Source organism: Telopea speciosissima, chromosome 2 (genome assembly GCF_018873765.1).
Source record: "Telopea speciosissima isolate NSW1024214 ecotype Mountain lineage chromosome 2, Tspe_v1, whole genome shotgun sequence".
NCBI lineage: Eukaryota > Viridiplantae > Streptophyta > Magnoliopsida > Proteales > Proteaceae > Telopea > Telopea speciosissima.
Genome location: NC_057917.1, coordinates 8,789,063 through 8,815,914, shown reverse-complemented (window position 1 = coordinate 8,815,914; position 26,852 = coordinate 8,789,063). Strand labels below are relative to the sequence as shown.

At 39.0% G+C, this 26,852-nt stretch overlaps 1 protein-coding gene and 1 long non-coding RNA gene across 2 annotated transcripts; one reads left to right on the top strand and one right to left on the bottom strand.

The window, feature by feature from the left end:
- Window positions 1-339: 339 nt before the first annotated feature.
- On the bottom strand, window positions 340-25,078 carry LOC122651386 (T-complex protein 1 subunit alpha). Its single transcript, XM_043844762.1, has 17 exons — window positions 24,903-25,078; window positions 24,763-24,827; window positions 21,904-21,993; window positions 21,575-21,661; window positions 21,403-21,462; window positions 21,234-21,284; window positions 20,634-20,729; window positions 15,359-15,424; window positions 12,488-12,705; window positions 11,753-11,849; window positions 10,558-10,644; window positions 9,286-9,420; window positions 8,761-8,865; window positions 6,853-6,981; window positions 6,648-6,751; window positions 512-602; window positions 340-432 (listed from the first exon to the last, which is right to left on the bottom strand). Exons 1-17 carry the CDS (start codon window positions 24,973-24,975, stop codon window positions 349-351), a joined length of 1,638 nt encoding a protein of 545 aa, XP_043700697.1. The 5' UTR covers window positions 24,976-25,078; the 3' UTR covers window positions 340-348.
- On the top strand, window positions 1,954-13,926 carry LOC122651388. The gene is made up of 3 exons (XR_006331444.1): window positions 1,954-2,020; window positions 2,968-2,981; window positions 13,916-13,926. It is a non-coding gene; the product is annotated as an uncharacterized LOC122651388 (long non-coding RNA).
- Window positions 25,079-26,852: the final 1,774 nt, after the last annotated feature.

Below are 26,852 nucleotides of genomic sequence, written 5' to 3'. Positions count from 1 at the left end.
ACATTCTGAACACTTTGCCTCTACTTGATGAAAAACTTCTTGAGTTTTCAGCTATTGTGGACGACTTCAACAATGGGTTTTACTTGGCACCCTCACTTTTAGTCTCGGGCATAAACGATGGCAATTGAGCTGACTTGTACCAAAAATTTTATGCTTGAATCACTAGTTATATCAATGTCAATCACCACTATTAAATCCAAAACTTTGTGTTTTCTAAGTTCTAACAGCAGGAATGTGTTAACAAGAACCCCTCTCTTATCACACCCAACTTGAAATATGGGTAATACAACACCACATACCGAGCAAAACTTACACCTAGGTCATGTCTAGGAATGAGACTTGGGAGCTCTACTCTTCATTGTCACGTTCGTCTTTCACAAGCTTGATCATGTCATCTATTCGCAAAATTGTAATAGCAGCTTCGGTTGCAAACTGAAATAGAAATTTCATGAAATAAACATATTGCTAAGAGAACCAACTTCAATCTCATATACCGTCTTTTTGTCTCTACCTGTAAAATCTTAACTTTGCTCATTGCAGGCTCAATGACCCCAGCTTCTAAGTTGTTGCGGATGGTTCCCTTGGATAGGTCTAACCCCATGCTGCAATACAAAACACAAAGACAGCCATTTTCAAAATTCAGGATTTTTTTTAACCAAAACTGATCGTATCAAAAGTGCTTATTGACACCCATGGAGGAGTCCACCCCCAAAACATATGATTGGATTTTTTTCCCCTCACTCAATTATATTCAAATGTGCTTATTAAGTCATGTCCAACCAAAAAAGCCAAATGACAGGAAAATATAAGATAATAATTGTTTTTTCATAAAATATTTATAGCAGAACAAACGCGACCAAAGCAGAATAGGATATCCTACTTGAGGTGAAACTAAAGCAGCATGTTTCACATCTTTCTTAATTATATTAAAAAGTAGAGAAAATTACTTGGACACCCCTGTATTATGGCCATTTTGCTTACGATTACCAACGTTTCAAACAATTACTTAACACTACCTGAAACCTGACAGTGTTAGTCTGCTGTTAGTGTTTAATTAGAAATGTCCATTTTACCCTTATCACCTAATCAATAGACAACAGTGAAATTGACAGATTTACCCCCCTTCTCCTCCTCCTTCCTCCTGCAACCCCACCGCCCCTACCCCCTACTGATTCCAAACCCTAATTGATTTCAGAAAATTTCTTTTTTCTTACACAAATTTCAAATCAAAATAACCCAAAACCCTTAATCGATTTTCAGATTTTTTAATCTGAAAATCAATTAAGGGAAGGAAATATTAACAAGATTGAATAGAGGGATGGAGGAGAGACGGAGAGAGTACCTGAAGAAGGGTTTCAGAATCGCAGAAGGAGATATCCAGTTAAGCAACAAAAGCATATCAAACCCAAAAACTTCATTCAAAAAGAGTTTGGAGAAGAACTGGTGCAGAGACATGAAATCTAAACTTGATTTTTAACTCTAAAACTGAAATTTTGCTGTTAATGAATTTAAAAGAACGCTAAGCAGTCGTTTGAGATCACAGAATCACAAGTTTCTTCATTAATCTTCGTTCTCTCATTGCCTCAAAAGCTAAAGACTACCGCACTTTAAACGGATAAAAGTTTTGTTTGGGTTTTGTTCGTTCTCTGTTTTACCTCTAAAAAAATGTCTTTAATCTCTGAAAAAGATTTTGGAGAAGAACAGGGCTACTCCATGGCCTACACCTCAAGCACTTATTATCAAAGTTGGAAACAGATTTTGAAGAAATTTAATCAACATTCAGGGCTCATCTCTTTGAAGTACAGAGGTGACAGCATCCTCCAAGTAATTAGTGTTCACAGATAAATTCGTAGAAGAACGAAAATGTGTTGTGATTCCTGAGATCTCTAAAAACACCTAATTTTTCTTTTAGATTTAATCTGAAAATCCGGAATTCGTTTTTCCAAACCCTAACCTGTGTCTCTGCAAATATCGCCGGGAAACTAGAATCAAAGCTCCCATTCAGCAGAGAACAGAGACAGTAGGTGCAGAATTCTTTCTAGAATCCCAAAAACCCTCTGTAGGGGTAGGGCGTTGGGGTTACAGGAGGAGGAAGAGGAAGAAGAAGAAGGGGGTAAATATGTCACTTCACTACACCTTAAGGGTAGTTTAGGTATTTACAAAATATTTAACCCATGGTAACGGTGACTGACTAACGGACAGGGCTACTTGAAAGAAATGGTAAACTGCAGGGGGGGTTCAAGTAATTGTTTCAAACGTTGGGGAGACTAAGCAATTAGGCCATAGTACAGGGGGTGTCCAAGTAATTTTCTCTAAAAAGTATTATCACAGGAAATAATAGATACAAATATATTAATGCACAGGTACTTTGACTTCCCTCTCTTTTAAGGATCTCTACATAAAAAAGAAATAGAAAAAGAAACAAAACAAACGAACTTGGGTCCCCCAAGGATTGCCGTGATTCTAAAGAAAGGACAAGGAACAAGTGTAATCACTCTGCCACTGTCACATTTTTCAAGATGATTAAAATGTTCTCTCAACAACTCCCATATTATGGGAGAAAAGCCTCGGATTAGAAAACAATGGTAAAATTACAGATGAGAAATGTGCCGCAATCCAGAAGAACAAGAAAGCCAGCAGCAAACCAGGCCATTGGACTAGACCAAGAATGGACCAATATGTTTAATTTTGAGTGCTCAATGGGTTATGGGCTTAGTATTTTAGGGTTTACTATTGCAATGGACATAGTTGTCAAGGCGTCTAGGCAACCCCTGGCATTGGAGGGGGCCAAAAACGGAAGGTGACACTAGCAAGTTGCCCGCCTAGGCAACCAAGACACATGGACACCTAGACAACTCCTTGACAACTATGGGTAATGAGTCTTGGGTCTAGTAAAATTTTAGGAAGTTTATTTTATTTGGGAAAGTATTTTGTAATCTTTTAATTTGGATAGGATACGATACGTAGGAGATAGATAGCAAGTTATTTCAGTTTCAGTTTTAGAGTCTAACTAGGAGTCGTTGAGTCTTTGCCTCTTTGGTTTTTTTGTCTTTGTTTTTTCCTTTAAATACTGGCATTGTAACCAACGTGAGAACATATTGAATATGGAATAGTTGAGTTATGGTTTGAAGCCAGTCTCCCCCCCCCCCTCCTCCCCTCTTCTTCTTATGTGATTTCCTCTCCTCCCCTGCAACTCTTAGACCCCTCTGAAATTTCTCCCCACTCCTTACTGGCCCTCCACCACTTATGCTTTCTCTGGGGATCACCACCTGAGAAAGGAAACTACTATTTTGGAGAACGAATTTGGTTTTATGCCAGGAAGATCCACAATGGAAGCTATTTTCTTACTTAGGAGGCTCATAGAAAAATATAGGGAAGGAAAGAAGGATCTCCATATGGTCTTTATTGACCTAGAAAAAGCCTATGAAAGAGTCCCTAGAGAGGCAATCTAGCATATACTAGAGAAGAGAAGGGAAATATATGGACATAATTAAAGATATGTATATGCGTAAGAACTGTTGGGTGTTGGGGGGGGGGGGGGTCGGTACTGATATCCACCTTGTTTGCACTTTACATGGATGAGTAAACAAGATGAGGTTCCTTGGCGTATTTTTTTTGCAGATGATATTGTTTTGGTGAATTAGACAAAAGTAGGGTTTAACGCCAAGTTGGAGTTATGAAGATCAACCTAGGAATCAAAAGGTTTTAAAATAAATAGAACAAAGATGGAGTACATGGTGTACCTTTAGTTACACTAGGACAGTTAATGAGGTGATGAATATTGATGATAAGGAGATTTCACAAGGTGGTTATTTTAGGTATCTAGGCTCAACCGTAAATAAAGAAGGGATATAGAGGATGATGTTGCTCAAAGAATTAAAATAGGATGGATGAAGTGGACAAGTGCGTTCGGAGTGCTGTATGATCAGTGTATTCCTTTAAACCTTAAAAGAAAATTTTATAGGACTGTCATAAAATATATGGTGCGGAATGTTGGGCAGTTAAGAAGCATCATAGATAAACTAGGTGTAGCAAAGATGAGGAAGTTGAGACGGATGTTTGGCAAAACTAGGAAGGATAAAGGAATGACGGAATGACCATATTAGAGCTGAGTTGGGAGTAGCTCCGATACATGATAAGCTACGAGAAAGTCGTTTGAGATGGCATGGTCATGTTCAACGGAGGCCTTGGGATGCTCCAGTACGGAGGAGTGATTTGATTCAGATTGAAGGATCTAAAAGAGCAAGGGGCAAACCTACAATAACCCTAAGAGAAGTGGTGAGGAAAGACATGCATAGCTTAGGCCTCGTATCATATATGACTTCGAATAGCGTTGATTGGAGAGCAAGTGATGCAGATTTATCACCAAACTAGGCTTCTTTTATTAGGAATAAGTCTAGGGTTGGGTAATATGCATGTTGGGCCTTTGATCCTATGGGTTTTCTATGTAATAGGCCACTTTAATGGGCCTAAAATATGGATACATAGTTACATACGGGATTAACCCTATACTTAGTTTATTTTCATGTCTTTAATGTTTTAAATTGAACCGGTCCAAAGCTAGTTTGAACCAGCGGTTCAATTTAAGTGATTTTATTAGCTTTTCTTTTAATTGTTTAGTTGGGCTGGATTAGGACTCTATTTTGAGTCTATTTCAGTTTCCTAGTCAGTTTAAGTTACCTAATAGGCTAATAGGTTAGAGATAGGATTAGGCCTTTCCTTTTTAGTGTCTAAGTCTATTTTTGAGTCTTCTATATAAATTTGTAACGGAGGCCAGCATTGAACACGAATTTGATTAATAAAAACTCAGCTTTATGCTTGCTGGCTTTGTTGCTGCTATTGCTCCTTGAGAGTGTTGCATCCTTGTGGGTTTAATAAGGTGGAAGGGATTGGTGAATCTCCAATCGACTCCTTGCATCGTGAAGATCGGGAGGGCCCATTGTTCATCTTCAAAGCTGCTGCCATTGAAGATCTCTTCAAATCCAGTAAGTTTGAATCTGAACTTTGTTTAAACCTTCTTCTTCTCACTCCTACTACCTTAACTAGGATTCCTCCATAACTTCCACAATCTGTCCATCAGTTTCAAACCAAACTTTCAGCATACATCCCTTACATCGTTATTGACACTCGATCCAAGTTTCATCAGACCCCCACCACCCTAAACCCTAGAATCTCCTCCTCCTACCTCCATTAGGAATTCTCAAACAACCTTATCTTGCTGTCCAACTCATCTAACCTACTTCCATTCACTCAAACATCATAAAACCTATACCTTTAGACTTCCCTACACCTGCCTATCATTACCATAAAAGACAACCCTAACCTAAACCTAACTTTAACCCTAATTTTGACCTAAAATTCAATTCTGCCCAAAATTGCAGAATTTCAAAACTCATCCAAACCCTAACTTTTTTATACCATAATAGCCCTCTAGACCTGTCCATTAATACCCTATAAACCTCTTTCGCAATATCCAACCCTAACCCTAGTTTTGCCCTAAATTACTAAACCCTAACCCAATCGGACAGCCTTTGTGTGTGACCCCATTACCCTGGTTCCTAGTGGGATTACTCCTACCTAGGACTACATTAGCAAGGATCCATGTAGCCAACCCCATTTAGTTGGGATAAGGCTAAGTTGTTGTATACTTGCTGATTTCTGAGAGTTTCAGAAGTACTTTATTGTGAGATGCAGTGAAAGCCATTGAAGGGATGCCAAGTCGGACTGGTGAGATGCTAGTCAAATTGTATGTAGGAAGCCTAGTTCATATCCTCCTCCTATCTTCAAATTCCTTCTTTCCAACCATCCTCCTCCTGCGCGTACAAGTTTCCAGTTTCTGTTTTTATCTCGAGTTGCTATTCTAATCTCTAACCATTACCAGTTTTGTCCTCAGCTTCAGATCTGGTTTTACTGCTGATATACCCTTCAGTTCAGCCCATTGGTTCCAAGTTTTATGCTAGTTTTTATTTGCTGGACTACTTGCCAACTCTGTTCATCTAGTTACTAATTCACTCCTTTGTTTCTATTTTGAACCCTACTTGCTATATCACTTTGGTTTAGTTTGCTATTTCTTGTAGTCACTAAAAGTGAGTTTCTAATTTCAGCAACTTGCTATTTTGGCAACCTTTTGATTTCCCTAAATCTGACCGTTAGATTACCTCCTACTTTTGCTAGATCATTCCTTGTACCAACTAGACCCTTTGACCTGAACTTGAGCCAAATCTGATGACCTGCTGTTCTAGAACTTTGTAGGTTATTGGTTCCCGGCTTTGGGTTATAAGATAGCCATTACTGGGACTGTCGTCACGAGCTTGGGTAACTCATCTCTTCAGAATTTTAAGTAGCTTATTACCATTCTTTCCACAGTAAGGAAACATAGTACGACTTCATGAGATAGCTCCTATGGATGGAAGGTGGTGATTTTCACACTATAATGTGTGTAGTTCCCATTGTTCCATCCAAATCTATGAACCACATTTGGGCACACATGCATGGTGGCATTATTGAACGCCGCACACACTACACTGTGGCAACTATGATGACGTTGGTAGTACAAAATCCACCCTCTAGCTTAACCGAGCTGTTTAAACTTAAACAGAGTCAACTATAATGAAACAGGAAATAAACTGAGCAGACAAGAAGACTACCTTGATAAATGCTGCTTATCTGCCTTGGTTTGTGCAGTATGGTGGTATGCCCTAAGTTTTGCAACCAACTCAGTAGCATCCTTTGCAGCATTTACTGCAAGAACCTGCAGCCAACAAAAGTGTCACACATTTTACCTGCGAATTTATCTTTTACTTTATTATAGCCCGAAACAAAACCAAAAAAAAAAAAAAGTCAAGAGAGGACCTTTGGTATAATCAGAAGTGATTCCGCAAATTCTGCAATTGCCAACTGTTCTCGAGAACCTAAAGTTGTTGCAAGATATTCCAAGTACACAGACAGAGCAGCCTCAACTGCACCGCCACCAGCAACCACCTGTATTGCCCCAAATTTATAGCCACAAGGGGGGAAAAAAGAAACAGGAAGTAAAAGGATTCACTCCCGACAATGATATACAACTTTCTTGAGAACTGTGTTCTAATTTCCTTTTGCACCAAGGCGAAAACTCTTGGTACTTTCCACAGGAAATGGAAAAGTTCATATCTTCAATTTATAGATAAAATTCAATCTAGGAAGTTGATGCTGTTGCGTTAGCATGGTTGGACCGGAACCCACTTTGGAGATCCAAGCCGAGATGCAACTGGCCTAACCCGAATTTTTGGTCCAAAGGTGGCTGGTAGTTTAAATAGGATGCAATTTTTTATTTTATTTTATCTTATTCCGGATGGGCAGCTTATGTAAGAGTTAATTGGTAGTTAGCTCGAGCAGAAAGTATTTATTTATTTCTCAGGGGCAAGGATCTAGGGTTAGTGTCAATCAATAAGTTGTAAAACCTTCGTAAGCATATCTTTAATATAGAAATTGAAAAGATCTAATTTGAACAAGTTTCAACAAATCCAAAAATTTCTTTATTTGAGATATTGCATAGTTTGTTAGTTTCTTGTTTTGAGTTGGTTTCCATTAATATGTTTTGCTTTTTCTTTTATATTGACTATGTAATATGATGGAAAATATAATGAAGTTGAAGGATTACTGGAGTTGCAGTGGGTGGTTGTGTGGCCTGTTGGCTGGTTGTGCGTTCTTCTTTTCCCTCTACTCTCTCTCTCCTCCCTCCTCTAAGGTACAACATCCCTTCTCACTCTGTTTCCTTTCTTTCTTCCATGGTTTCTTATTCTTAACCCTTATCTTCGCTCATCTGTTAAGCACCTTGCCCTATAGTTGCATCGACGGAAGTTTGACTTGACTAAGTTCATTGGATTTTCAAACCTTAACAACTCCCTTATTGTTAATCGATTGCTGCCATCAAGTTCATCTCTGTCTCTCCTGCCAGCGACCATTGTTCAGACCTTTATTTCATTGAGATTCCCAAACCCTATTGTCCCTCTCACCATGAGATCAAATACTGCAGCAATCTTCTTGGTTCTCCCGCCAGAGGAAGTTTCGGAGTTTGACACAGGCAGAGCCGCAGGAAGGGTTTACTATTACCTGAGTTTAGGCTCTTCAGTTGCAGTCAAAGTCCCTCCATCACCGGCTTGCTGGATCACATGTACTGGAGGTCCCCCCCGTAGGCATTGTGAACTCTTACTACCAGTTCCATATCCTGAGGTTGAAAACGACCTCGTTTCTTCCCCTTCCCCTCTTTGATATATCTTTAAGTTTTAACCCATATTTCTATTGACCTTAATACCCTTCTGATTCTTGTTAATTATAAGATTCATTTTCTTTTTATTACTGTTGCAAAATACCCCTCCCCCAAGTAATTGCTTCTTTTATGTTGCAACTCCACTCCAGTTCACATGGTTGCTTTTGGAATTCGAGAAAATTATAGCATTGCCCCTATATCTTTGATTTGGATTTTCTATTATTTTCTGGACCCTAGAGAGCCCAAACAGGGTTCTTGAACCCCGGGACTGCATCAGAAGCATCCTGAGACCAATATTGAAATATTATGACAAACCCTGACCAAGATGTACTGATATTGCACGGGATATGAAGTTGTACCTCGGAAAATGGATTTCATGAAAATGCACTTATGAATATTTTAAAGATTAAATTCAAACCCAGAAAACAAGAGGAAATGAATAATAATCAGTAAAATGAGGGTCTATAAAAGTTCAAACAGCAAAAGAAAGATCAACAAGTGAGGGTTTTTACCACATTGGACTCGAGGGTCCTCTTTACAATGCTCAAAGCATCATGCAAAGCTCGCTCCATCTCGTCAAGCATATGGTCATTTGCACCTCTGAGGATCAAAGAGACCTGTAAAGAAGTACATAATTAATTAAGGAAGCCAAGAAGAATCAAACATTTCAAATTGTCTTTGATTCAAGTAAAATAATGCGTGATCAAGTTTGCTGGCACAGTCATGGGAATGGTAGGCCCAAAGTATCAGTTTAACCATCGCTAAAAAAAAGCTTAAAATATAACACTAGTATATAATTAAATCCAATAACTGTGAATACCATTTTCAGTTTGAAAATACATTTTATTCTTATGTCTAGTACAAACATTGGGCATGTCCCATATGTCTAAGCATGGGCGTCAAAAGTGGGCTTTTATTATATTCCTAGACTAGACTGAGCATCGGCCAGGCCAAATTGAATTCCAAGCAGACAGGATACAGGTTGCCTGTTCATCAGTGTAATTTCAAAACATTATTAAATACAAAAAGACACATACTGCGCTTGTGGTTTTGGTCCCTTTTATCAAGATGACATCATCATCTGAAATACGCTCCTCCACAACTTCATCTGCATACCCAAGAAGTGACGAATCAAATGTTTCCTCTCCTTCCATATCAGCAAATGTGGAAACCTACAGTGCATATTGAAGATGAAAATCCAATCAAAGAACAGATAATGCTATAACTTTTCCAGAATAAATAAAAGACCATTGGACCAACACGTGGAAGAGATGGATTTAATATTTTACTGGCATTTTCCATCACAAATTCTAAGTGAACTTTATTTTGCCATTATTTAAAAACCAAAGCGAAGTGAGTTATATAGCACAGAACACCCCTTTCCCCCACTAGTAAACACTGTGAGACCAATAAGCTTTGGAACCTAGAAAGGTTTCCTGTCATACATTTCCAGGCCAAGGGAGTGGAGGGATCAGATATGGTAATGGCTACACAAAAACTAAAACTATGTCAGGTTAGAAGGGGGGGGGGAATGGATATCCAGGCTGTCATGAACACCTCTCCAACTGAATTAGCAGCTTCTAAAAGCGCGGAGTTCCATAACAAAAACAGCATTCTGCAGTGAGACCCGATTGATTTGGTTTCAATTTTCTATTAGCTTTCATTTCTGAAAATTTTAGTATGTCAACCAAGGGAATAAAAAAGGATTAGCAGGTGAGAAAAATGGGGGAGGAGAGACGAGGGGGAGGACGAAAGGACCAGACGGGCAGAATAGCAAAAACTCATCGCTCTGTCATTTAGGGAGCCAATTGTCACTAGGGTCCCACAGGACATCAACAGGTCCAGTGAACCACCCCTTTGCAGAAAACACAAAATAAAATACACAGGGAGAGCGAGGGTTAGTGTTGAAGTTTTTTGAAATATGCTACATCTACCAAATTTCTTACTCCCGAGGTACCATGGGAGTAGACAATGATGTTTTGTCTGGTGTCAAATTATGGTTTCACCAAAAACTTGCCAACATCTTCTTGATTCCAAATATAAAAAAAATTAAAAAATTAAAAAGATAGAAAGAAATAAATAAAAGCAAGCAAGAGAATCATCACAAATTTGTTGACCATTTCTCTGTCACAGAACTACCGAAAAAACAGTTGGGAAAGTACAATATGCCAAAGTTCCATCTTACAGGCCATGCTGCAAAATAGAGTAACTCTCAACTTATCTTTTAGCAGGCAGTCAGAGAATCAATTCACAAGCATTATTTACATTTGTCATTTGCAGGATAGGTTCAGAAGTATAATGAAACATACCATTGTGGCACCAGTAGCCTTAGCAACATGGCGCAAATCCTCTTTGCGGATACGCCTTACAGCAATAGCCCCAGCCTCTACAAAGTACTGAAATACAAATTGAAAAAACAATTTTCATCAGGATCATGCGAGATATCAAATGTCCAACCGAGAAATTCATACCAGGAATAGACAAGATATTTACTTATGAGACAGCTTATTAGATTGCAAAAACAAATGTTGCCACTACATAGACTGGGATCTCTGTTACACAGGGATGACAAGTATGGGTCAAGGTGGTTGGATCCACCTGACTACCAAATTAGTATATAGGACATGTATATGTAAAAAAGGTAGAGCAACAGGACTCAGCTAAAATGTGTCAGAAAGAGTGTTCATGTTTCAAAAAAGGGGCTGGGGTGGGGATTGTAATGTGTAACTAAACAGGAAAATGTGACCAAAAAAGAATGGGTAAATCTTCTTCTTCTTCATCATAGCTATGTCTTGGTGTCCAACTACAAGTGCATGCCAGCTACATACCAAAAAACTCATACCCATGCCGTTGTCATGTCGACACGGCCACCCCATGGGTCCATTAAGTGTCTGCATAATAGGGACTGGAAAGGAATTTGATCCTTGGCACACAGTTGCTTTTGTTCGCTACCATTTCACCGAAAAGCTTGACTGTTAGGGAAGGGCAGCGTCAATGTATACATCAACACTCCCCTGCACGTGCAGGCCAAGATCCCATGGTCCTTGCACGTGGAGCTCACGTGGTCCAGAAATGTCAAGAAAACTCTTCCGATGCACTTCCCAGGAGTCAATGCTCCCTGCTCTGATACCATTGCTACCATTTCACCTAAAAGCTCGAACTGTTAGGGAAGGGCAGCATCAATGTATACATCAACAGCATTCCCTTCTTAAAAGGGTAAGATACATGATGTATGATCTAGACATCTGTGCCATAAAATGGGAGAAGTACTAGAAATGACACAAGATAAAATTCAGTACGTAGAATACAAAAACACTCTATACACAACAAAACAACCAAGATACATCCACAAAATAGCCAAATATACAGCATTATAGTCGACCATGTCAATACTCCAGTGAATAGGAAGTTCATATTATAGCACCCTCACCGCAGTGTACGCTGGATAATGCACACACCGAAGCTCAAACACATAAAAAAAGAACTAAATCACAACATGGTTACCTTAAGTGCCATGTCATCGATCCCTTTTGATGTGAGAACAACATTGGCTCCTGCTTTCAGAAGCTTTTCAATACGCTCTTTAGTCATGTCAGCCTCTCTGCAAATGTAGAAATATTGTTAGTGCTGCACTGCGAACAACCTAGCAAAACATTTATGGCCATGATACAAAAGGGGGAGAAATCATTGTGACGCCAGGGACAGTTGCATGGTGTTCATGATCAGCTCGTGTTGGTATTCTGTAACATGCAATGCTATTCATATTATGCTAGAAGCTGTGATTATTTCAAGGCTTGGAAAACTTGATCAGAGGTCAAAGAGACAATCATAGCCTGAGCTAACTTAAATCCAACAACAAATTGTCACATCCAACATATCATATTTCAATACTGAGTTGCAGCCCAAGTCATGGACCATGTTTGTCACCAGGTTAGGGTCAGGTCCACATTTGGAACCAGATCATACACATACGCATCCAACCAGGTATTTTAAGAAGGAAAAGGTGTATATTAATTGATATGTATAAGCTCCTTAATTGTAACAATTCAATCAAACCTTAGCAGCTCTGTCCTACCCAAATCTCCCCAATCCACATCCAAGATACTCCCAGATGTGTAAGTGTAAACTCCTTCCACAAACACTCCGAGATTTAAGTGTAATCTATACCCACTCCAAATTCATCTTTTACTTTTACAATGCCATACACTATTTCAAAAGGTCCAAAGTTTATCCAATTACCTTTGACGAATTTTTTCAAGCTCCCTGGGATCACTGACAAGGACTTGAACACCCATTTGCATTTTCGTTTTCTGAAGATTAAAATCTAGGCAGGCAATCCTTGCAGGGGCAACTCTAAGGGGCATTCCTTGGGCAGCACGGCCTGTATTTAGAGCATATCCATTCAGCAAGTAGCTATCTTTTGCACTTTTACCATGTGCTTTCAAAATATTGATGCCCTGAAACATGAAAGAAGAACCATATTTAATATACATACATGTATAAAAGCAAGAAAAGTGGGCACTTTGCTTTCCACCAGGTTGTACAGGATTTTAGCAAATTAATTTTCTAAGTAGGAAAACTGGGACTAGCACACGTAAAAGAAAGACCAGCACTGATCTCACATCAGCCTTACATAGACAACATACATTTCCTTCAACCCTTTGATGCAGGAGCATCTGATCAATCAAAAAAATATCACAACTGATTGTGCTTTGGTTCATTAGGAGCACTTTAATATGTGACGGTACAGAATGCTGAATATCAGCGGTGGTGATATTTAATTTTGTTCCTTTCATAGAAGTGTCCAGGACCTATTACTAAGTTTTTACCCAAAAAAAAAATTTATTACTAAGTTGAGTCAAGTTAGATATGGAATCTCACATGTTAGGAGTCTTACAATTCAACAGTAGGGCCACCTTCATAAAGTCTTGTAAAGTTTTTGGGCTTCTTTTCTTATTATTATTATTTTTTTACTTCATAATTAAAAAAAAAAAAAGATTTTAGTTATAGACAGTAGCTGCACAGAGTCCGTTCCTATTTTGTTTCTATCTTATTTTGAGTATTTGAACTCTTTAAATAGAGTAAAATGTATGGAATGCAATCAGAGTTTTAGTTTGAAATTTTCAGTTCAGAAGCCAGTGGTTTTTCTTTTTAGGGCTGACTGTGATCTTCCCATTTCTTACCTATGGTCAAGATTGTTGGGTTTGGTGGCTTTTATCTAGACCGGTTGAAGGTTCGGTTCAATGGTCTAGATGGGCTAATGGAGAAGGTAGAGAATTTGTTGGTGTTAGACCATTTGGGTCCAAGTCCATGTGTGCAAGTGCCATATGAGCGGGTCACTTGGGGATGTGTGTAGTGGATTTTCTCTACCATGAGAAAAAAAAAAAAAAAAAAGAGAGAATGGGTGGATGCTTTCAATGTTGAGTCTTCCAAGAGAGTGGAAGAAGTGGAGCCTTTCAAGTAGTGGAGCTTTACAAGGAGGTGGTGGTCTTCAAGGAGGAGAATTCTTCAAGAAGGTGGAGTCTTCACAAGGTTGAGTCTTCCAAGTAAGTGGAAGAGTGGAGTCTTCAACAAGTCTAGGTCTTCCAAGAGAGTAGAAGTGGATAGGTGGTTGAAGACATTAAGCAAGGTAAAGGAGAGAGAGAGAGTTAGTGGGTTTTCTCTAAGGAGAGAGAAAACTACAAGGTGGAAAAAGAGTCTTATAAAAGGAGAGATGTGTCTACAAAAAGAGTAGTGTTGATCCAAGTGAGAGCCCAAGTGGTACATTGTTGGTGCAACATGTGTACAAGGACTAAACAAGGAGCCAAGGTGAGGGCATGTAGAGTGAATGGGAGATAAGAGAATGGTGTACATGGGGCTTGAGTTTGGGTGTCAAATCGTAAGGGTTGTACTATTTTTCTCTTCTCTTGATTCATAGTGAAAGTTGGATCACACTCCGTGGACACACGCGGTTTTGCCGAACCATGTAAATCTCTTGCCTCTTCTCTTGTGTATGTGTTTGCTTTTCTTTTTGTGTTCTTTTGTTGATCTTGCACATACCGCTTTAGTGCGTTTCTCACATCCCATAGAGAATGTTGAAAATCTTGTGTTTCCAACCCCAACAAAGATCTCCTAGCTAAAGAGAGGACTTGTTTCCCCTGGCTGTAATTAGCATTTGCTCCCTTTACTGGTATTCTGATGTTATTGTCATCATATAACGATTCCTATCTCTTAATCTTCATTGGTTTTCTGTTAAGCAAAGTTGTCAAGGCATTGCCTAGGCGTCCAGGCACCCTTTGCTCGTAGGGCGCTTTGGTCGCTTAGGCACCTTGTTGTTGTCGCCTTGGTTTTTCCCCTCTACCACCTCCTCAGACCGCCTTGTCAGCGTGCCAACTACGCTGTAAAGCAAGGCCTTGCCTAGGCGTCCAGGCGCCCTTTACTGAAAGGGCACTTTGGTCACCTAGGCGTCTTGTTGGTGTCACCTTGGTTTTTTCCCTCTCTACCACCACCTCGGATCGCCTTGTCACCATGACAACTATGCTGTTAAGCAACATTACTTGCTGTTGGTGATGTATCTGGTAAGGTAACTATCTATCAGATTTATTATTTATATCGGAACTGATAGCATCAGATTCTCTTATACAACTTTCTTCTTCCTCTTCTCCTCCTCCCCCATCTTCTCAGACATTACTGTTCGAAACCTTAAAATGATGCCTAATTTCTTCTTTTCTTAGTTTCTTCTACTCCTATAATCAGCCAGTCTTTCTCCCAAAACCTAGCAAAAAAAAACGTTATGCCTGTCCAGCGTTACCCTCCAGTAACGAAGCAGGCTTCTAGTAGCAATTTTGAGGAACCCAAATTTGGAACCTATTATTGATGAACATCATCATATTTTTTGTAGGCAGCTAGGCATTGAATATCCTGCATCAGAAGCCACCCCATGCAAGATTTTCATTTCATGATCCATGATATACTTATGTAGATTCTAACCCTGATCAAAATAATTCTAAAATTATGGGACAATGAGAACAAAATATTCTTTTACAAAAAAAACCAACTGTTAAACAATTATAGTTACTCTTCAAAAGCACCTTCATCAAGAATGAAATTGAATAAGATAAAACAACTAACCTTGATCGGATATTTTATCTCACCCCGAGCATTGGTTGTCTTAATAGCTAGAACCGCATCTACAACCTGGAGAAGAAACAAAGAAAAAAACACAAGGACCAAATAACTATGGCAATATACTTATAGCTTCAAAGAGAGGAGTGGGGAGGAAGCCAAAGAAAAGAGACACACTGCTTAACTTAGTGAGCAATTTAACCCATTTAAGCATCTTTACAAAGAATCCCAAATAAATGTCTATATATTCCCGAAATAAGGCAAGTAGCTCCAATTATTTTAGGCTTAGAATCATTAGGTAAATTAATCAGTAAAATATCAGAAATCTTTTATAGTTGCAGAAAAGAACAATAATTTTCTTAAGGTCAAAGATTACATTAATGTTTACACATTTAACTCCATATTGGAGGAAACTTAGGAGTCTTCAACTGAGTAAAGGGGAAAAAAATAGAAATCATAATTAGGTCCTAAAAAGACAATTTTACAAAAAAAAACAGGAGATTCCATCCACTCGTTCATACTTGATAGTAATGATAGTGAAGAAAAAGCACGGTATCAAATTCCCCGTTTCAATAGATACGACAAAGAGTCATAAAATTATTTTCTGATTTCTTCTAACAAAAGCTTTGGAATTTACTTAGAATATAACCAGAACCTTTAACTTTGGCCCAAAATACCAGTAATTGTTACTTTGGCTAAATAAGATTTATGATCGATAGAGATACGAGTTTTACACTGATTAAAGGTCCATGTCCATCTACCATTGACCACCTAAAGTGAGTTGGTGAGCTATGTTATTTATTGCCCTTGCTAATACGGCATAAACATTGATATTTAGTTAGATTCTCATCATCTCAAACGTGTGCATCAGCCCCAACCAACAATTTTTTTTCCTCATTTCAAACCAATGGTAGTCAACCAAGTTCTAAGTTCAGTTTTGCAACAATTTTAATATTCTAATCATTTCCTAAATTTCATGGCCTACCATCAACCAAAATACCACAATGCTTAAAATAACAAGGATAATTAAAAAAAGAAACAAACATGTATCATGATGTCAAACACAAATTAATCCCACAAACTCAATATCATCTCAAATTCAATGTCTGTTCAGGCATAACATGTATTGCATAGATAATGCCTGAATTCTTAATAAGAGCTAAAATACAAATTAGATTATTTAATATTTGATATGCGTCACACTGTTCAATAGATACATTTATCTATTGTGGCTTTAAAAAACACTATGCAAACAACTGCACTTTGTATCAGATGCCACCTAGAAAATACAAACGGGCAGCTATTTCATCATATATTTGACATTCGATTGTTGTTTTTCTTTCTTTTGTTTCCTACCTCTCATGGAAGTTGGGATGGAGGAATGTAGTAAGCAATATGAGCACATCAAATTTCCTGCTCATTTGGCCAACTTCAGCTCAAAGAATCCAGGACAATGAATCAACGCTATTTAAATAGAGAATCAAAGTAACGCAATTTAAATCCAAAAACAAACATTCCCTACCACAAGCATGGCATTATAGGAAAACTAACAATCAAGAAAGTCATGAGCCATCAACCATCAAACTACATAGTCGTATAAAATAGTGCATCAATATAACTTAATTAAAATGATAAGTAGGGATCAAGGAATTGGAATCGGATGATTTGGATTGGGATCGGATCCACGGAATCAACAGATTAGGATTGGGATCAGGACGGCAGAATCGACAGATCCGGATCGGAATCTATCGGCCCCAATACTGATCCCAACCGCTTCAGAACAGCCTATTTTGGATCAACTGATCCGATCCGGAAGATGCATTGATTAACACATCACTTCTAAGGGTTTCTTTTAAAACAAATGTATAACAAAAGTTCCAGAAGAACCAAGAGAGAGGAAGTGGAAGGAAGAGTGATGGGATCCGGGGTTCCGAAAACCCAATTCGGATCGCTTATGGGCCCTCTCAAACAATTAAAATCCACATACAAGGAAGGCAGTGGCCATTCTGTAAAAAATCCAAAGTTTTCAAAGGGGATGACCTTTTAAGGTAACTTAGGAAAACAATGAAGAAAGAGAATTATAGATTAAAGAGGGAGGGCTAGCTTGGAATAAAAATAAAATAAAGGACTAAACGGATGGCCAAAAGGGAGTGGTAATATTGGCAAACCAAATATAAGAAAGGATTGAAGAACAACCGAGAGGTTGTCTTCAACCTCCAGAACTCGAACCAGCATCAACGATGAGGGGAAAGATCGACTAGGGATTTCGAGAATAGCCTTAGATGGCTCTATAGCTCTCAGCCAGTTAATGCCTAAGAGTTCCTTTGTTCCTCACCCCAATATCGGATAGATCCAGCATCCAAAAGACTGGAACATCTCTGAATTCGAAGCCAATGAGAGTTGCAGGTTCAGGTATGAGTGCTGGCAAGTATCTATCAATAGAAAAGGATTTTGAGAGTGAAACCCTGGGATTGGTGTCGCCTGGGGTAGGTTAGATCACCCAAACAAGGATTGAGGTTTCAGTTTCAAGGCCAGTTTCGGCCCTGGCCAAAACTGAGATATCTCGGGTTTCGACCGAAACCTGGGACAAATCTGGGCCAATCGAAACCTAGGTTTTGAATGCCAAAAAAAGGTTTTTGACCCCTTTTTTTTGTGTTGCCTATTTTTACCATTTAACACCTATTCTATGAATTAGTTTCACCAAAAAAAAGGCCCCAAAATGGTACTTGTGGATTGGACCCAACTTTGCTAGTGTACGTTGAATACTGTTGTACACTAGCCCTATTATAAAACTGACTACATATAATTTAGCTACTGGAAATGTAAACATACATAGGTTAGGGAAATACAATTATATAACTCTCACCACTCAATACATAGTGTCTTGGAGGGTCTAATCCACGATCTGTGTACCATTGGAGATGTTGGTGATGCGTGATGCTCCTCCGAATGCAGCACATACGTATCCCACGACATATTTTGTGCCCAGCACTATGTCTATGTAAAAATTAGATTTGGGGAGAAAACCCCATTACCTTCAAGCTTCAATCACGCAAATCCAAGCTGTAGAAGGGTTGAATGAGAAGAAGAATGCCAAAAAGTAGGAAGAAATCAAGTGGTTTGGCCAAAACTGCAAGTTTTTGGCAAAATCCCCCAAGGCAGTGTCGAAACACTCAAATCTCCCAGCTCTTGGTCAAAACCTATCGAAACAAGGTCAAAATCTGGTGCAAACCAATTTGACCCTTGGTTCATCTCGGACAAGGTCGAAACCGAGTTGTCTCAGTCGAAACTGCGACCGAAAGTTAAAACCATGCTCCCAAAAGATGAGGGAAAACAGAAGAGGGGAGGGATTGATCGAATCCGATTTTGGGACCTCAGGGCAACGGTAAGGTTGCTCCATTGCGACCTTGTGGCCCCGGGTTCAAGTGAAGAAACAGCCTCACTGGGAAGCAAGAGTAAGGTTGCATACATTATGACCCTCTCGAGACCCCACATTGGCGGGAGCCTCGTGCACTGGGCATGCCCTTTTTTTCTTTTTTAAGGTACCACTGGAACAGGGGAAAACAACAGTAGGGAGAAATAACATAAAAGAAAAGAGGGACACGGGAAGATAACCATGAGGGTGAAAATGAGAGAGGAGAAGACTCACAGCCACAATCACGGTAAGCAAACTCAATAAACTTTCTATTCCAAAATCCAATATCTGCCATTGATTACAAGTATATAAAGAGAAGAAATAAAACAAAGATTACTATTTCAGCTCTAAAATTAAAATAGAATTCAAACTAACTAGTCTATCTCCTACGACTCTATCAACATAAATGAAATAATAAAAGGGAATAACCTAAAGAAGTAAATAACTACTACCAGCCTTTATTAGACCAAAAACCCGGGTTAAGCTGGTTCCAGCTGGGCTTTGGTTTCCAAACCTGGTCATGCTGGTCCGACCATTCGAGTGCCACCGCATCAGGGAGCCAGAGAGGGAGGGAGAAGGGAAGAGAGAGAACTTAGAGAGGATGGGGAGAAGGGGAGGGAGAGAGAGAGGAGGGAGAAGATGCTGAGGCAGTGGATGGAATTGGGTTCGCCAGTGGAGAAATGCTAGAGAGCTTGTACGAGACAAAATCAGCATAACTAGGAGATGTGAAAACAAAAAAACTAGATTTTTTATTTCCTATCGAATTTTCATATGAGGACATCAAGGTTTCACCACAATCAAGATACATTAAGGAGGGCCATAGAACAAAATCCTAAGACTTTGCATAGGCCAGATAATTCTGGAGGAAGAAATTAGAATTTTAAGTGGGTTTCCGGACAATGGCTTAGGGGTCATAAGATGCGGAAGTATTGTCACAATCAGGAAAGTTTGCAAATGGAGTACATTGTAAGGTAAGGTTCACAAGAAGAAAAGGCTTTCAAGAGTTAAATGATGAAACCAGGCTAGTTTTGAGAACTACCCCCAGTTCCAGCCTCAGAGGAGAAGGCAACTGTGAGGAAACGGTTCTTGTGGATCCCTTCCTTGTCAACATGGCCCATAAGGCCTTCCATTTCTTGCTCCTTAGGTGCTCCTACTCCTACAGGTGCCCTCGGTTCACTATCTCTCTCTTTTTATTTTCTTGCTGAAGCTCTCTGCTACAATAGCAGTTCTGAAATTCACCAGAGGAGGAGGAAGAAGGTGATGTCAAGTGGTGGCAGGGATCTCAAAGCAAGGGTGGAGGAGAGATGGGGAATGGAGAGCCAGAGAGAATAGAGGATGCAAAAACGGAGAGAATTGAGGAGGGAGAGCAGAGGACAGAGGAGAGATGGAGGAACCAAGCAGATTTATTTATTTTTTATTAAATAAAAGAGCCAATACCCAAGGGATCCAATAAAGTGGATCGGTGGAGGATAATTGGCTGATCTCGCCTATTCGGATCGGAATTGGTGGCAACTGACTCCATTGCCAATTCCAATTACTCGAATCCTGGTGACAAGAAAATCAAAAAAGTGTGCAATTTCTCCCCAAATAAAAAACAAATAACCAACAACGAAGAATAGAAAATTTCTTATATTGTGATCTTGAAAAAGGAAACATCCTTGGAGAACTCCTATCTGCTCATGACCCTACCATTAGATGGAAATTAAAAGTAGTTCACTGCAACAATAAATTACCCTAGAAAGACTCAATAAATAAAGTAGGATTCACAGCATTAATCAATCCCAAATACAGCATAATCTAACAACCAAAAGTAATCAAAATAAGATGAAAGAAAATTCATAAAGTTCAATTAACAAATTTGCTTACCAAATTTCCAAAGAAGTCGCTGTCCCTAGCTATCAGCTTAGAGGACATGCTAGTCTTGGCACAATTTATGAGGGCATCTTTTCCAAGCTTTTCAACCTGGATATGCATATTATATGTATGAAGCCAACTAATAAGAAAAGACTTGTAATAACAACCAAGAAGGGGGTGTGTGAGAGATCTGCTTAAAATACCTACCTACATAGGAGTCCAATGAATCAACTTGGTACATGCACATATACAGGTGGCCTTGAACATTCATTAATTGGGTCCCTTCCTAGGGATTTAGGTCAAAATCAACCTAATGAATGATGAATCATCCATGATTGAAAATTTACGATAATCAGAGTTGGCCAAGTTTTATATCAACCTACATGGAACTATTGAATGGTTGGTTCTGCCTTCACTAAATTTGGCTGTGTCACAATGCATCTTAATAACTGAAGTTTATACTATTAGGCCCAATGTTACACTTCTCACAAGGATAGAGATCACAAATAAGACAATGAGCAGAGGCCCAACATGTTATACATGTCCAGAGTGTATGAATCCAAAAAGACTACAACACATATAATTTTCCAAAGTTGATAAGGGAAGCCATACCTTTATTGCAAGTTTCTCATCAACGTATTTGCATGCTTCCCTCATAGCAAGCTGTCAAAAACAAAAACAAATTCCAGCGTCAATATAACTAGAGAAACATATAAAATAAATTTTCATATAACTATGCAAACTCCTAAACTGGAATCTGCTCAAAGAATTAAAAACTCACTCTATATCCACTAATTATAGATGTTGGATGGATCTTGTTTCTCACTAAATCGTTTGCTCTCTGCAAGATTCAAGTTTAGAGAATCAATATTAATTTATCATCCTAAGAAAGATGCTCTAGAGACCATCTGAAATAGTGAAACATGCATATGATAAACTTCAATTAGAATTACCTTGAGTAGCTCTGCAGCTACAATGACCACTGAGGTTGTTCCATCTCCAACTTCTCGATCTTGAAGCTCAGCCAACTCCACAAGTACCTACTTCCACAAGAAAAATGCTAAATGTAAGTGGTAGTAAGTAAAAGAGACACACACACACATACACAGAGTTTTCACCGATTTGATTTTTTTAAAAAGGATTCTCAGGAAAGAGGAGAGATATTTTACCCATTTGTTAGTAGAATTTGAATACAATTTAAGTGTGTAAGGGGGGAGAGAGAGGTGGAATGTGGACAAATAAATAATATACAAGGAGCAGAATAATGATTCGATGTATCCACCTTGGCAGCTGGATGCTCAACTTCTAACATCTTCAGTATTGTAGCACCATCATTGGTAATTGTTACATCACCAATATCATCAACAAGCATCTGAGAGTTAATCAACAACAGAACTGTCAAAGGACGTAATAAAGAATGAACAAGTAATAGAGATGCAATGAAATGACATCCAAGGGGAAAGATAATAAATAAAGAAACGGATAAGATAAAAAAAATACTTTGTTAGAACAGGATGTAGCAAGTAATGGGAAACTATTGCATGTATTCGCCTTTAACCATTGCAACAGAAGAAATGGTTTGGCTTTGGCAAACCATGAAGAAGAACATTTGAGATAAACAGGACTTGCACTGGATTCATTCAGTTATATTCAATGCTATGTTGTTGACGACCTGGTATTGGTGCCTACGTAATATTAGGATTAAGACAGCATGTTCAAAGCAGCTACTACAGTGACAGAAGGAAAATAGGACCTATATATCTTTATAATCAAACTCACTCCAAACTTAGACCTGTAATCATCATAATACCTCATCAATATGTTAAAAACTCTTTGTTTTTTAAAATAAACTAAAACATTAAAACTTCACAACAATGCACACTCTTTTATGTGCAAGAAAAAGTCTTTACAATCATCCCTTTAAGGCAATAATGCCAACAGAGAGTCAACCTTCCGCAATCTTAAGCCGAAAGCAACCGAGATTCAGAAAGAGTCAGAGCCCCTTAACGGGCTAGGGTTCACCTCCATTAAAGTCCTCAATGCCAGCAAGGCACAAAATAGAATGGGTACCACCACCCTCATTGCCAAAAGAAATACTGGTGATCCTACAACATCAACTGTGCAGCAGATAGCAATCAATGTCCACCTAATGATTAAAGATAGGACTTGACAAAGATTCCCATTCTCTAGCATCAATGCAATTCCTCTTAAGGCATTACCCATGTTAACATAATATGATACCCATATCAATATTTCAGCAATCTTCAAAGTGGAGAACCAAACCTTCTTACAAGTCTTAAGCCCAGAGAAGAGTTATAAGACCCAGCACTTTAACTTTACTAGTGTTCCCAAAGCCAACAGGGAACAATTCCAAGGTACAGTAGAGACACAAGAAAGAATGTTGAAGTTGAACTTCATATAATGAACAATGGGAAGAAACCAAGGACAACTGATCCAAAACAGAGGCCAAAGATTTCACCAACAAAGTCCCTCATTCATCAGGGCATCCATACTAACCCTTACACATATTTTTGTGCCCCCATCATGTAACATGATAAAATGGTTGTCTAATGCATTATCATCCTGATAAGCTCTTTGATCTCCTCAACAATATCAAGGGGACATCAACCATCTACAAATTTGTCCAATTTCTTTCCTCCCAACTTCTCTAGTTGCCCACACTCGCACAAAATAGCTCCTAAATGAATCTGGGCTCATTTACCAAAAGGTACAAGATTCTATCTTCAAAGCCCTTCAAGTTCAAGATTAGAAAGCCCTTCTGAAAGAAATAGAAATGATGACTGAAATATAAGAAAACCAAATGTCAACCATTAATCCATTTTGTCCATCTAGTATTAAAAACTCCTTTTTTTAAAGGTTCTATGAAGAAATTCCAACCTGCAGGGGCATAGGCAATCTCCACTGAAGCGTAGGATGAGGTGCCTATCTTGTTCTGCCTGCCTTAGGTCATGCAAAGGGAAGGGAAAAGATTCCCTTGTCCTTGAAATTGCAGGTTTCAAATTAAAAGGGTAAATTAACAGCGTTAATTCCGTGAACAACAGGGCCTTCGAATTGACAGTTATACTTTGCAGTTCATTGAGTGGCAGCTAAAGCTAGCAGTAAATAATTCTTAATGCTTCTTTTTGTAAATTTGAAAATTCAAACAGTTCAGGCATCAGGCCTAACTTTTCTGTATAGGGAGGCCTTATATAGTAGAGCCATGTGTCTCCTCTTCGATATTGGATAGGTTCCCCCAACACTTACATTAAAATTCATTTTATTTATCAAAATAAGAAACCCAACTTGCAAACCAGCTTCCTATTGTTTCACTTCCTTTTTCTTTTATCATTTTTGTGTTGCGTTAAGATAACAGTAATAAATTTCACTAGAATGAATATCAAAACTGTACTGGGGTACGAAGTATACATAAGTGTGTAAGATAACACAATTAAATTGCATATCATGGATTAGGCTTCCCCCTCCCCCAGCTCCCTCCACCTACCCTGCAAGCCCCAAAAAATTATTCAGTCCATTTTATCGTTCAGAGGTTAATTTTTACAATTTTGACGCTCATCGATACCCCAAAATGAAGCAAAAGGAATTATTCTCCAAAGAGGATGACCTCCTTCACCAAAAGCAACATACAGGCCATGTTATAAACATCTCTTACTTTCATTGGGCATCACCCATGCCATCGGAAAGCACATTATAAAACATAACCAGACCACTCTCATCACCAAACATTTGTGCTACCTCACTTATCTGGTATCTGGAATTCCTATCCCAAGCACAAACTATATGGAAGAGAGATTGTGTATCCATCTCCATGGTAATCATATAAATGTGAGTAGCCAAAGCGCACCCAGTACAGTATACAACTTGAAAATAAGGTTCTGTTTGTAAGTGTTGATACGACATACAGATTTGAAAATCCAAATCCAGCCACTCACTTGCATTCCAGAAAGCCGATTAGGACAAAACAAGATAAGTGGAATAACAAGAAAACCTTAAACGATGCTACATTGACTGTCCAATCCAAAAAAATATGCAGTCCCAAATACAAAAATTATTGAATAACAGCAAAAACAACGAGAGATTTCAATATAATAAACAAAGTTCATCCGGGAAACAGCGCAGTTACCTTGTCCAACCCAACGGGTCCGAGAGACGATTTCACAATGTTTGACACAGCTTGACAGGCCACCACTGCCAATACCGAATCCTCATTAGATTTAACAAAAAGGGAGAAACTTAAAATGAAGAAATAAAGAACAAGCGTACCGTTTTGGGTGCGAACATCCTGACCGTACTGTCGTTCTCCCAAGATATCAGGAGTTTGTGCTGCAATCGCCATTTTCAACAGGAGTAATAGAGCTTCAGTGAATAAAATGATGCTTCCAAAGCTCTTAAGAGAGGTTCTCAGAAACTACACAAACCCTCGATCTGCCAAGTAGAGAACAGATTAGTCCTGACCATAGTTAGTTAAAACAGGAACAGCAAAAGAATGGTGTTCGGTATGTGCATGTTTTAAACAGCTTAGAACGTGAACAAGGACTGTCAAAAATACAGTCAAATATTTCAAAAATGGCAAAAAAAAAAGGAAATGGATGGTACAGGTTTTAAACGTTTAAATTTGAACAATACGAGACCAAAAAAAGGGCAATTTACATGCATAAATTGGTAAATAATTACCTAAATGTCTGCATCCAAATTTCAAAGCAACTATAACAACCAAACTAAATGTAGATAGTATCCATATTCCACAAAGGTATAGTCTCTCTTCCCATTTTTATCCATATTCCACAAAGATATAGTCCCTCTTCCCATTTTGGGATGTCCTGAATTCTTTGTCCATCTTTCAAATCCAATAACAATGTTTGTATTAATTTTACCATTTACCTACCCCTTGTATTGATTACCACCACCCGTTTACTAAGAGATTTCAAGTCAGTGGTGAAGCTAGGACGAAATTGGTTAGTAATGTTGTTTTTAATATCATGACTGTCACCCATTAAACTTTTTGAGCCTTTTCAAATGGGACAGTTGTATGTTGAGGGACAGAGGGAGCAGCTTAGATCAAAGAAGGTTACAACACTCATCACCTTTCAAGTTTGACAACTTTGGTTATGAATAGTCGTATTGCAATGAAGTGGCCATGGTTTTGGAATTGGCTATTGGATTGGGTAGACAAGTAGCTAAGTTGAATCGGGAAAGGCAGCAACTAGTTGGTTTGATACTGCCAAGACTTAATTGTATTCGTTCAAAACTTGGCCAGATTCAAGCCTTTTATCTTATGTTCCAGAGGCTTCTGATCATCATCGGTATAACTTGACCATTACGAACCTTAGTATGGTAGAAGGGTTTTGGTAGCCTTGTAGATTATATGGTTCATGCTTAATAAGAGAGAAAGAAACACCTATATACCAAATAATAGCACACAATGTATACCTTTCCCGACCACCGGGGAAAAAAAAACTACTTTCAACAACAAAAACTAGCCTGATATTCAAGCATGAACCCATCTTGTAGTGCACAAGGAAAGGAGGAGAGAGGGATTTTCTAACCAATTTCAGCAGGTCGCTGCTGCTCGACTGCTCGAGGAACTCAGGATTTCAGGTATTTCTGTACACACTGCCTGCCGTTGCTCTGGTCCTAGCACCAGTACTTTGACCCTAGCGCCGTTGGGAAAGAGGGACTGTGGGAGGAGGGAGGGATTTCAGTAAGGGAGAGATCAGGGATGGGTTTCGCCTTTCGAGTGAAGGAAAAATGAAGAAATGAGGAAGAGGGACTGAGGTATCCCAAGTTCCTCTAATAGAGGGACCTTTATCTGCTCCATTTCCCAGACAGGTCCATTCCTCCAAGTTCCTCTAATAGAGGGGCGGAAATGACCACCCTACCCCTGTCTGAACACATTGCCCGAGTGGGCTCCACCTCCTCTATTAGATGAACTTGGGAAATGGAGTGGGCAGGAAATGGAGCAAATAAAAATAGTCTAATAGAGGGGGGTGGGCCCCACCCGGGCAGGGGTAGGGTGGTCATTTCCGCTCCCTCTATTAGAGGAACTTGGGAAAATGGACCCGCCCAGGAAATGGAGCAGATAAAGGTCCGGGACTAAGGGAGTGACAGGTTAAGGTTTGGGGGAATGGGGGTTGTGTTTGGACCGGCTAGGGCAAACGTCTATCAAGTTGGTTTGGTATCGGCCCAAAAGGTTGGACTGGTTTCGCCATACTA

Coding starts and splice junctions, on each gene's coding strand:
- LOC122651386 (XM_043844762.1), bottom strand. CDS start 24,975: ATGGCGATTGCAGCACAAACTCCTGATATCTTGGGAGAACGACAGTAC. Junction 15,425..20,633: donor GCGACTTCTTTGGAAATTTG/GTAAGCAAATTT, acceptor TTTCTTCTCCAG/GTTGTAGATGCGGTTCTAGC. Junction 603..6,647: donor GATAAGCAGCATTTATCAAG/GTAGTCTTCTTG, acceptor TTTGTATTGCAG/CATGGGGTTAGACCTATCCA.